At 52.4% G+C, this 11,669-nt stretch overlaps 5 protein-coding genes across 5 annotated transcripts; 2 read left to right on the forward strand and 3 right to left on the reverse strand.

The window, feature by feature from the left end:
* Nucleotides 1-134: 134 nt before the first annotated feature.
* Nucleotides 135-1,340, forward strand: BO72DRAFT_443425 (zinc-binding alcohol dehydrogenase family protein). Its single transcript, XM_040943567.1, has one exon. The coding sequence runs from the start codon at nucleotides 201-203 to the stop codon at nucleotides 1,242-1,244; it is 1,044 nt and encodes a 347-aa protein (XP_040806574.1). The 5' UTR covers nucleotides 135-200; the 3' UTR covers nucleotides 1,245-1,340.
* A 2,031-nt stretch (nucleotides 1,341-3,371) lies between these two features.
* BO72DRAFT_491054 (uncharacterized protein) lies at nucleotides 3,372-4,158 on the reverse strand (the record flags this gene model as incomplete). Its single annotated transcript, XM_040948167.1, has 4 exons — nucleotides 3,372-3,492; nucleotides 3,541-3,618; nucleotides 3,694-3,981; nucleotides 4,049-4,158. The coding sequence occupies 4 exons, from the start codon at nucleotides 4,156-4,158 to the stop codon at nucleotides 3,372-3,374; spliced, it is 597 nt and encodes a 198-aa protein (XP_040806575.1).
* Nucleotides 4,159-7,261: 3,103 nt separating this feature from the next.
* Nucleotides 7,262-7,656, forward strand: BO72DRAFT_454295 (uncharacterized protein; the record flags this gene model as incomplete). Its single annotated transcript, XM_040946179.1, has 2 exons — nucleotides 7,262-7,544; nucleotides 7,628-7,656. The coding sequence occupies 2 exons, from the start codon at nucleotides 7,262-7,264 to the stop codon at nucleotides 7,654-7,656; spliced, it is 312 nt and encodes a 103-aa protein (XP_040806576.1).
* A 275-nt stretch (nucleotides 7,657-7,931) lies between these two features.
* On the reverse strand, nucleotides 7,932-10,072 carry BO72DRAFT_1899 (Zn(II)2Cys6 transcription factor). Its single transcript, XM_040939530.1, has 7 exons — nucleotides 10,014-10,072; nucleotides 9,949-9,962; nucleotides 9,880-9,894; nucleotides 9,671-9,814; nucleotides 9,327-9,625; nucleotides 8,967-9,279; nucleotides 7,932-8,901 (listed from the first exon to the last, which is right to left on the reverse strand). The coding sequence occupies exons 1-7, from the start codon at nucleotides 10,034-10,036 to the stop codon at nucleotides 8,075-8,077; spliced, it is 1,635 nt and encodes a 544-aa protein (XP_040806577.1). The 5' UTR covers nucleotides 10,037-10,072; the 3' UTR covers nucleotides 7,932-8,074.
* Nucleotides 10,073-10,184: 112 nt separating this feature from the next.
* BO72DRAFT_443428 (phytanoyl-CoA dioxygenase family protein) lies at nucleotides 10,185-11,653 on the reverse strand. The gene is made up of 2 exons (XM_040943568.1): nucleotides 11,120-11,653; nucleotides 10,185-11,058 (listed from the first exon to the last, which is right to left on the reverse strand). Exons 1-2 carry the CDS (start codon nucleotides 11,346-11,348, stop codon nucleotides 10,235-10,237), a joined length of 1,053 nt encoding a protein of 350 aa, XP_040806578.1. The 5' UTR covers nucleotides 11,349-11,653; the 3' UTR covers nucleotides 10,185-10,234.
* Nucleotides 11,654-11,669: the final 16 nt, after the last annotated feature.

An 11,669-nucleotide genomic window follows, 5' to 3' on the forward strand; every position in this document is an offset into this window, starting at 1 on the left:
CAACAACCCACCATCTGTCAGCATCTCATCGATTAATAAGCAATATCATTCTATATGTCAGCAGCTGCGCAATCCCAATTCCATATAAAAGAAAAGAGCAAGTATAGTACAGTACATCCCCAGATCCAGCCTAGATTCGCCCCAGATCCACCCCAGCTCCCATCAAAGCCCACCGTAACCAAGAGTCCAAAACCATCACCATGCCTCTCGCCATAACCCTCACCTCCCCGCACACTCCAACTCTAACCACCATCCCCCCACCCACCCTCCGCCCGGGGACCCTCCTCGTCCAGCCCAAAGCCGTAGCCCTCAACCCCACCGACCTCAAGAAAGCCAGCTCCCCCAACACCCCGCTCAATCTGCCCCTGGGCTGCGACTACGCCGGCACCGTCCTTTCCATCCACCCAGACACAAAAACCGACTTCCAACCGGGCGACCGCATCTTCGGCTTCGTCTCCGGCTGCAACCCGCTCCACCCCACGGACGGGGCCTTCTCCACCGCCACGCCCGCCGTTGCCGCGCTCCAACTCCCCATCCCCGCGCATCTGTCCTTCGCCGAAGCCGCCACCTTTGGCATTGCCCTCACGACCATCGGCCAGTCCCTCTACCAGACGCTCAACCTCGCCCCACCAGACACGCCCCTCTCCGAACCCCTCCCCATCCTAATCTACGGCGGCTCGTCCGCGATGGGCACCATGGCCATCCAGTTCGCCAAGCTCTCCGGCTATCGGGTCTTCACGACCTGCTCGCCGCGGAACTTCGAGCTGGTGCGGTCGTACGGCGCAGACGAGGTCTTCGATTATCGAGACCCAAATGCCGCGGCACTTATTAACGAAAAGACCGGGAACCGACTGCGGCTGGTGATGGATACGATTGGCGGGGAGGAGGCGGTGGCGTTCTGTGACCGGGCCATGTCGGCTGAGGGCGGGGAGTTTGCGACCTTGCTGATGGACACCGTCATCCCGCGAGAGAATGTCCGGACGCGGATCACCGTGGCGTATACGGCGATGGGGGAGGAGCTGGAGTTGGGAGGACATAGAATCCCGGCTCGGAAGGAGGATTATGACTTTGCTGTGGAGTGGATGAGGAAGCTCTGGCCATTCCTGCAGGATGGTAAGATCAAGCCTCATCCGGTGAGGGTTGTCGAAGGGGGCTTGAAGGGGCTGGCGGAGCAGGGATTCGAGATTATGAAACAGGGGAGACTTAGTGGGGAGAAGTTGGTGGTTGAGGTGGAAACGGAGTAGGATCGTGTCAATATCCCTAACATGGTCTTGATGTTTGTACTGTATTATGCATACTGAGTAGCGATAGATGAAGTCAGTCTTCACAGCTCGTTCCGCAGAAAGTCGTCGGCCGTATCAGCTCCCGGGAAGTCCTCCTATGAGAGGCCCTTGAGGAAGTAAGCCCGAAGCACAAGCACAGACGGCAAAGAAGACGGCAAGAAAGCCTCTGTCAAAGCCCGTGAAATCCATCGTATCTTTCAACTTCTCGTACTGGATCATGAAATCTGGCAGGTATAAGATAGGAAAGGTGTACTGCAATCTCTCAAAGTAGATGTCGACCAGTAAGTCTGAGATGTATCGGGGAGGTCGCGTCATCTCTCTCGCCTGCGGCAGATACGGTAGACCGGGGCACATCTTATCGCGAGCGAGAAACGGCAGTCCTACCTCTGATCTTCTGATAAAGCTGCTCTGTTCACAAGATGTTTGATTACTTGTTGGTGACAAGCTTTGAACTGCCTCGATCACCATGTTGTTGGCTGTTCCACCAACATACCTGCAAGGTCAGTCAACAGCAAGTCGAAACATGTTTAGCTTGGTTTGTACCTGAGTCGGCCGCATGAGTCAGCCACCATATGACCCACTAGATCTGTGCTGGCTCGATATGAAGGTGGAGGGCTGACAGGATGCGAAGCAATAGGAGAGGCGACTGATGGCTCGACTCCTGCCTTATAGCTTGTCTTTTCTGAGAGGCGATCCGTAGAAAGAGCCGTAGCAGGCGGCCAAGACCCGACCGTTGGATATTGCCCGATCTGGTTGGAAGCATTGCACGAATGATTGGCTGCCTGCGCCCAAGTGATGTACTGGGAAAGTGTTTAGGCGAGGCATTCCAAGCGGATGCACAATTTATCCACATGTGCTGGCACCGTTCCTCCAGTGATGTTGCATAACTAAGCCAGAGTCAGTGGGGTTGCCATTCCAGGTTATCCATATAATTCACCGTCGACTCGTCGCGGCATGATCGTTAGACTCGGGGTACTCGCAAAGGTGGTTGCGAGACTCGCACATGAAGCATGGCTGTTCTCCGTCGCATTTGATCTTTTTGTCTGAACCAGCAGATGATATGAGTCGTGCACTGCATATCTGACACGTACTTCCTTCTGCCGGTAGGAGAAGCATGCCTTCCAGACTCGTCCATCAGGTTTCTTGGTCGAGGATGCCATTTGTCTGTTTGCTGCTGGGGCAGTTAGTGTATCGGAGGGGGGAGTGAGGGAAGGGAGCAATGTTCAAGACTCCGATGAGACGTCAACTGTTCTGATCAATTGTCATAGGAGGTGATCATATCTAGTCTCTCCCCCTCATATCCCGCCAATGGCCTCGAGAAGGACGAGCAAGACCCACTTATAATAAGTCACTTCTATAGAAGTGGCATCGTGGCTAGTGGCAGGCCTTTCCCACATCGCAGACCACCTACCAAATCGATTCAACGAGAGGCAATGAGCACAAGCCACGGTACGGAGTAGGGTCGGAAGGCATATGCGTGAAGGCACAAGATGCGAGAAAGTGAAAGACGGACTTTTGCACCAAGATGATACAGTCATTAGTAGAGGTTGTTCAGGGTCATGGTGCTCTGGTTGGTATATCCGGAGGAGAAGATTGAAGAAAGGAAGAATGAGTTTCGGCACCGGCTCGAGATCCGATCCGAAAGAGGCATATAGCACCACAACCACCACCACCACCATCATACCTTTCTGAGCATACCCTCTACCTACACAGCCTTCATCAAACCATGTCACAAGAATAGTTCTCTCAAATTGTCTCCACGCCCGACAAAACTCGTCTACAAGCCTCACTCGCAAAGACAGTCGCAGATCTCGGGGAAGACGTACGCCACTCTCATCTCCCCATCTTCTCCCATCCGAACTCGCCAACATTGTGCAAAAAGTGGGTCCTCATAATTTGTAAACATGGCAACATTGACGACAAAGACATGTATATTACCGCTCAGCAGTAAGAACCGATATGTTGGTCACTGGTCGTGAAGACGAGGGGGGAAGGTAGACGATTTCAACAAGAGAACCCGAGAATTTACCCTTTTTGCCCCCTTCTCAGTCTAAACAACGACCATCTCGAGACAGCAGCCGAGAAAACTCACTCCCGCCACCACCCCAATCCAAAGGCCAGAACATCCCGATGGTTCCTAGTGATTCGGTTCGCTGGCGGTGGAGGAAAGACGCCATCCCTCCCTGCCCTCGACAGCCCAACAATACATCTGCATAATCAATTAGCTTCTGAGACGGAAGATAGCTGGTGAACGTACATCAACCGTCGACCAGGATCAAAGAAGATCTGCTCCGTCTCCTGCATGAAGAAGCCCCACCCCTTCAGACGCATATACCTATTCGTACAAGGTTCAATCTCTGGTCAGTACACCTCCCCGAACAGCCGACAAACCCCAAGAAAGAAGCCTCACTCCAACGCATCAACAACCTGATCCCGAATGATCCGGTTCTCGAGATACCCGAGGCCGGGCATCTCCACGACACTGGTGCCGCCAGCGAGACCCATCGCAATCACCCAAACATGCCCACCATCTTTGAGGGGATTCTCGGCACCAGGCAGCTCGGCGCACCCGCAGTAGTTTGGGAAGTAGACGGATTCCCGACAGTCTTGTAGGGCCTGGCATTCGTCTTCGAAGCACCTCCGCGCCATGATTTCCTCGGAGATGAGATCGCGCCCACTAACTCCTTTGGCTGCCATTCTGATGAGCGATGGGTGCTGGTTAGATGTGAATGCGGATCGAAAATGTTCGAGGATGAGCCACGTACTGGTAGCGGACTTTCAGAGCGTATCGTTGCGTGTCGTGGGGGACTGTGGCTTCGTAGACCACCCATCGCTCGTGGAGCTCCATGTTGGACTTCTCGGATAGCACATCCATGATCGTGTATTCGTGGTTGTTGACGGTTATTGCTCGTCCGATTTGGGTTTACAAGTCCATTTTGAGGTAACCGTGCCACAAAAGTAGTTGACACGAGTAGGGCGATACTGCGACCTTGAGCAAGATAGTGGAGACTACTGTACAGGACAAGACAAGTGGGGAAGTTGTAGGGTCAGAGCCTCAGGAATTATCCCCGGGTTGACGTCGAACGTACACAATTGGATCAGCCCGGAAATACGAAGGGCAGTAAGTGCTCGTTGATTACTAGGAACAGGTAATGGGGCTATTGTTGAATAAAGACTAACAAATATTGCAGTCTAAGATTTGTATATCCCCAATACTGAAGACACCGGATTACATACAACAGCTTACAAGCTATTGAATTCACCGCATGATTCCCAAGCGCAGTCGACACCCTTTTCCCTCAAGGAATGTGCCTTGTCTTCAAATTAATGCTGAAGGTCAAAGGCACCTATGAATAGTGGTGAAATGGACCTTCCATTGGCCAAGGCTTGGTGAGTCTAACCTTAGGCTAGTTATGCATTTTTTATAAGGTCAAAGATGACCTGTATTTATCGATGGGTAAAAGATCGACGGTGACTAGGCGTTTGGATGCTGGCTGTCTTTTGTGGCCAAACAAAGAAATGTACCACCGCCAAGCGGAGTTGCAGGCTGTGTTCCTATGCTCAGGCTAGGCAAGTTCAATGGGGCATGCAGTGCTGTAGACTATCTCGCTAGCTAGAATGCCGTGACAGACACAGTGACGTGATCTGAGAGCAGTTGAAATATCCCATAATGAGATGGCAAACCATCATTATATGTACGTGCTTACAGCATTACAGCCCGCCAATAGCGACACGAACCTGGAGTCGACTGAGCCTGACTCGGTTTGATCAATATCATGCCCAGAGAATGGAGAAAATGAGCTTGAAGCCAGCAAATCGTGGCCGAGATCTGGACTCCCTCCATCAGAGACACACCAATAAGCTAGATCAAAGCGCACAAACAAGCACTCATGCATGCATCGGGTGGGAACAGGCCTGCTGCGTATCATCAAGGTTTCACGGAATCTGGACCCCTGGTCGGTTTAATTGATTCTGGTTCAGACTGGAGGGGGCTGGAGGATCTGCCGGAGGGTCCTTGAAACTTCCGTCCGCTGACTGTCATGTGACTGTGCGGTCAGTAGTTATGAGTTGATGAGTTGGGATAACTCGGAGGTCGGAAGATGCGGAAGAATCCTGTTGCGGGCAGTAGTATAGCACTCCGTCAGGATATTCGCTCCGCCCAGTAGGCAGAAGTAGGTGGCACAGCATCCAATAACGTAGCTTCATTTTGACCCTGCACCCCAAAATCAAGAAATATTTTGCAATCGAGCAGGGCGAGTAAAAAGTCTGTTCCTGCGAGCAGTCCCGGCGTATCCGCCTCAGGCCGGGCCGCTAAGTTACCGCCGACGATCCCCACCAGGGACTGGACAAATTATATCCGGCTGGGTGGTGCAGGCAGGCAGGCAGGCAGGCAGGCAGCATGATTGTCGAGTCTAGTGTCGAATCGACTAAGCGCATGCTAGTGAGTTTATTGAGTGGGGGGAGCAGTGTCGGAAAGTATGACGTGGGAATTGTGATTGTCGCATGGGCAGAGACAAAAAGCTTCACCTGTGCGAGACAGCGACAGTCCGCGCGGTGTTAGTGCTTATCGGCACCATGGTGAGTTTAGGGCGAGGGCCGATACTGTCGATCGTGCGGACAAATTACGTCGTTGGCCCGATGGGTGGCAGAAACGTTGCCGTTTCAAGGCCCCACGCTGTTTCAGGTTGGAAAAGCCGAATACGGCTGTTGGAATACGAAGCCGGGCTGAGCCAAGTGCTCAAGTTGATGACAAAGTACAATAAGATGAGAAGGGAGTGAAAGCAATTCTTATATCTGTCAGTCAGTCAGTCAGTGTGGTGGTATGGGATAAGTGTCAGTGAATTGAGGTGGACAATTCTAGACCGAGGAGTCATCGGAGTCCGCAGCAACATCATCTCCAGCCAATGATGAAGCCATCTCCGCTTGGTCGCTTGGTCAAGCTTTCGGCAAGGGCGGAGTGGTGGAATGGGAAGAGGGGGTCGATAAGATGAGAATGAGAGATAGCAAAGACTGAGTGCAATAGAATTGTCGCCAATGAGTTGATTCAGGTTGTGAATAAAACACACTCAATCTGTAAACAATCTACCTATCCGGTCAATAACAAAGTGAAGAAAAGAATGGGCTTATTCAAGTGCAAACCAGAGGCAGGCACCCCAAGGACTCGAAGCGCACAACAGTGGAGACGCGCCGACCGAGCAGAGGCTCACCCAATGGCAATGAAAGACGGCCGTCAGCCAGCTTGGAACACAGCCAGCAGGCCGCGTGGGCAACCATCGAGTCCATCCATCCATGACTGACTGCCCTGACCCGAAGACCCATGTCACTCTTCCTTCGATTTCTGCCTCTCTCATTCATCTTGTTCCAATCTGATTTATAAATAACAGTGGGCCCCCTTCACGCGTCCGAATCAGTAGTGGTCGATTTTTTTTTCCCTCTTTATCCTTGGATTGCTTGGATTGCTTGCTGAGTGGTGGTGCTATTATCTTCGCTCCGATTCTCCGATTAAATATTGTACTCTTCGCTCTCTCTCTCTCTGACTCTCGGTCGGACTCCTTCTCCTCCTACTTACTTCCCTTCCCCTCACTCACTCGCTCACACCACTCATCACCATCGAATCAGTCTGTGTCTCACACCGAAAAAAAAGAAAAAAAACAAACCATTCGATCGAGCATGCGATTATAAATCCGCACACACTTCCGCCTAGTTTTCCCTCCTCCTCTCCCAAAAATAAATCAACGACACTAGACTAGTCCCAATTCTAGTCAGTCTCCATCGAGGGTGACTCGGACCACCAACCTCCCCGATCGCAATCAAGCCCACCACGCATCGCAACGGCCGTGCCCACTACTATATATCTCAACACTACAGTACAGCAGGGAATTTTCCAGCCCAGAAACCCCCAGAATCGCAAACGACAACCATCGGGTGTCACCTCTAAACCTCCCACAAACCACAAACCTATACACAAATCAATCAAAATGGGCACCCTCAGTAGATCCGCCATCATCGTCATCGTCATCGTCGCCTGTCTCGCCGTCGTCGCGTTGGGCGCCGCCCTCTTCAAGACCTACGGCGGGCCCGAGAAGGAGCGGCCCTACAACTTCTCCCGCGAGCAGGAATCCTACATGCGCTCCGTGCGCTTAAAGAATCTGGGCTTCTTCCAGCGCGAGTCCATGATGGGGTACCCCGGGGCTGGTGGCGGTGGTGGTGGTGGTGGGAAGGGCCCTGCGGCGTCGGTCGTCCGGGATGTGGAGTCGGGATGTATGTTTCCCCCCCCCCCGGAACTTCCCTTCAGTCGGTTTTGGATCAAGAGGGTAGAGGCTAATTTTTCGTGGAACTTGCAGATTCGGAGAATGATTCGTCGCATTACTAGTTTCCGTCTTTTGCTGGCACCACTTTTCCGGAGGGTTCCGGATCTCGCTTCGATGAGGACGATACGATACCATTTTGCGAGTCCCTCAAGGAAAAAAGCTATTTGTGAAGCGCGTGGATATTGTATGAATTGACGATTATGGGGGTTCTTTTCTTTGATTTTCTCAAACCATTCGGGGTTTTATACTACCACTTCTGCTGGTTCTGATTTTCCAGCGGTGCTGAGGGGCTGGCGTTCTGAACTTGTCTATATGCTTTCTAGATTATACCTATCTGCCGTTCTTGTCAATTCGACTACTGTCTTATAGCTATTGATGGTGATTTCATGTTGTTTCAGCTTGACGAAGACCGGCAGGTTCAATCTCGTATCTTGTCACGTCCAATCATGGAAAAGTGCTCATGCTCTTGACTCCACAGGCTCACGAAAGACACTTTCTCTCCCCCCACACCCCCAAAATCACCCCCTCCATTCCCTCTCCAGGGAAATAATAACTTTCCGCCCTGATACCCCGCACCACAGCAAGTAGCGCGTCTTTCTCCGCTTGTGACGCCTCCCGAAACGCCTCCGCCCCTAGCACCACCGCCAGACTCGCTGTCAACGCTGCCGTTGGACTCTGCCGGTTGGCCACCGCCACCCCGCAGATTTCCCGCACTGTGGTACGGATCTCTTCGTCCAGCACGGCAAGGGCCCGACGGTGCGACATGCGGGGACGGAGCCAGTCAACGTGGGGGTCGTGCGTGGCAAGTAACAGGTCGATGAGCCCGAGGGATTGCGTGGCCACGATGTGGGTGTCATTGAGGAACCATTGCTGTGGGAAGAAGAGTCCTTCGGAGGGTGAGGCAGAAGTGGTGTAGATGGAGGTGAAGCTCGAGGGTGCGCGAGCCGCCCAACTTTGGCGGAGGTTGAGAAGGTGTTCATAGAGGGTGGATCTCTGGCCCGAAGATTGTTCTGGAGAATGCAATGGCGGGAAACAGTATTGGATGATATGCGCCCCAATGATGAGCAAATGGTTCGTCCAGACATGGTCTGGAGAGGTTCGGGTGGGGAGGTAGTGAGCCACAGTGGAGGGGGGTATGCGGAAGGATCGACGCTGAGAGATGGCCATGTGGAATTCCTGCCGGAAGCCGACCCAGAAGGCCGAGGAGCGGAGGCCATGACACGTCTGAATTGCGGAAGAGGCTTGCGCTTCGAGAAAGACTTGGAGGCCGCGGACGGCGGTGTCAGAGGGGGGATCGGTGAAGGGACCTGATGAATCAGCTGAGTTGCTCTCCCACGGGGCTAGGAATAGAAGAGATTGAGAAAAGCCATACTGTCAAGTTCTTCATAGAACCGGAGAATCACAACCGCGGCAAGCAAGTTCTCGTCCATGATCGCGTTGGGTTCCTGGCTGGCGGCACGTAGGCCGGCGATAGACCGACTGTGGTAGGCGAGCATGGACTCCTCGCCAATAGCAAGGCCTTCTTTCAACCCATATTGTTGTGTTATTGCGAGTTGACGTTGTTGAGGGAGAGTGCTGAAGTGTCGGGCGGATGCAGAGAGCATCGCGTCCAGGAGAGGAGCGCAGATGCGCGCTCTTTGTGGAACAACGACGGCAAAGTGCCTTTCCGGGTCACACAGGTCGAACTGATGGTGTGAGCAGTAGCCGCACAACCTTATCGCAGACAACGTACCCATAACCCCAGGCTCTCGACAAAATAACGGATAAGACAGGCCTCCTCTAGGCTCAATTGTGCCTGCGTGGCCTGAGTTTGTAACTGTGGTGACGGTAGATCAGCGGAGAGGGGAGTAGTGATTGTAGATAATCTCGATCCATCCCATATTCGTTCTGAGCTGCGAATGCCACCATGTTCGATCTCGCAGGTGGGATGAGAGGGAAACGCGTCAGTCTGCTCTGCGCCTATAGTCGTCTCTGCTGCGTATAGGGCCGCCAAGGCCGGAGTCTCATCAACGTATTCGAATGCACGGTTGCCTGTTGAAAGGTTAGCTGCGATTGTAATAAGGAAAAGAGCCATACTGGTAGTTAGTGTATTTGACGCATCAGAAACATCCTGCGCATATTCTGCGCTGGTAGTAATCAGGAACTGCAACTGTGGGCTGGAACGAATGCATTCTCTCCCAGCATTTCGGCATCGTTCGCATTTGGGGCGAGAGTCATCACCTGTGAGGCAGATGAAGTGAGTTTAGCATCGAATGCGACGTGATTATTCTGAGGATGATGCCTACATCGCAGGTGGTGTCCTGGGTTCAATGTTTAAGCGAGCTGCCCACAAGGGACAAAAGTTGAGCACCTACTTCGGCAATATTCACTAAAGCCAATGAGTAGTGTCCATAGAAAGAAGATACCTAGGGGAGCTTACCAAGGTTGACGCCTTGCTGGCATGCAAGGCAGAGAATCGGGTGGGAAGGAGTAGTTGATGGAGTGGAGGAGAAGGATCTCACAAATTTGGAGGGGTTCGGCGACGGTTGCCTTTTCGGCTACTCCATCTAACTGAGTGCCGGCAACCCCGCCCATCCACGGTTCAATTAAATCAATTAACGTACGGTACTTCCAACGATTCAACCGAATCTACCTCAAAGTTTACAGCCCATCATTGGGATCCCAGATCTTGAACCACCGCTTATCCATTTCCGCATCTCCTTCCTCATAGAAACGCAAGTCCGTACTCAACCGAATGCGCCCCTGCGCATCCTCGTTTCGCCCACTCGCATGGATGGTATACGGATGGTGGAACACCACGTCGCCCGCCTCATAATTAGTGGCCAGCCACTTCTGAGACCTGGAGGTCGGATGATCTAACACGAACTCGTCGGGCGACTTCGCCAGCATTCCACCAGCCATCATGTTGACGTTATAGGCGGAAAGGCGCTGCTCGGTCGTGAACCCAGCAGCGCGAGTGGTAAAATCCTCCTCAATCTCATTTCCCAGAGCTACAGATTTCTCCAGATAGCACAACCCTCCACCATTGATTGAGATATCGCCTGGATGATTTAGTATAACGCTCCATTTCGAGAATATCTTTGACTCACCAATTGGGACCCACGCAGTGAGGCAGTATCCATCGCCTCCGCGCAGAAAAAGCTTATCATAGTGAATGCCAGTACCCATCCCAAAAGGAACATTATGACGCAGCATTGTTCGGTCCAACAGGACATGATGTTTCCAGCCCATCAATAGCCGGATGAATTGCGTCAGAGCGGGATGCTCGACAAAGGCACGGTACTTGGAGTCGGAGTGGGCGTCAATAAGAATTTTAGCCTCGACAATATCAGCTGGCAAGCCTTGACCACCAATACCCTTGTGTAGATCGGGGTGAGACGAGCTGTTGAAGATACCATCCCGCGGGGATGACCCCGGTTGCAGAAGAGATGTGTTGGCGTAGGCTTTGAAGTAGCTTGACCACAGTCAGTAACAGAAATAAACCCCGAAGATTCACATGCAGGCAGCGCACTTACTTCTCCCTAGCGTCTAGAACATCCTCACGGGGTAAAAGTCCTTTTACAAAGAGGTATCCATCCTCTTCGAATCGACGTCGCAGTTCGTCCAATGGAAGCCAAGGTGCAGAGGGTCGCAGCAAACCAAGATTGTCAACGTCAATGCGACCACCGTTCTGCGCCAAACCTTGTGGCAGCTCTATCGCCGCATAGGAGTGAGGGTCAACAGAGTTTGAGCTAGGATGTTCAGTACAGGCCATTTCGTTTTGTTATCCAGGCTTCTGGTGTTGCGGAGACCTCCAGTTGCGCTGCTCCCGGGCTATGCCACCACTTATGAATGATGCATTGTGGACTTATTTCTAGACAGAGCCTTATCGAATTTTCTCCTCTCGTGCAGCCTCATGCGGTGTCGGCTGCTTTTGCATGAATCAGCCAGCATAGGAAAAGACAACCATGCAGTGGATACTAGGTAGCATGTTCGCCGACATTTACCATCTTGGTCTTTTCAGAGATTCTCGCCGGCGCTAACCGCTTTTGTCCTCGCTTGCGCATAATCCGGGGTAAGTATACAGCTGCATCGA

This window comes from Aspergillus fijiensis (assembly GCF_003184825.1).
Source record: "Aspergillus fijiensis CBS 313.89 unplaced genomic scaffold BO72scaffold_1, whole genome shotgun sequence".
NCBI lineage: Eukaryota > Fungi > Ascomycota > Eurotiomycetes > Eurotiales > Aspergillaceae > Aspergillus > Aspergillus fijiensis.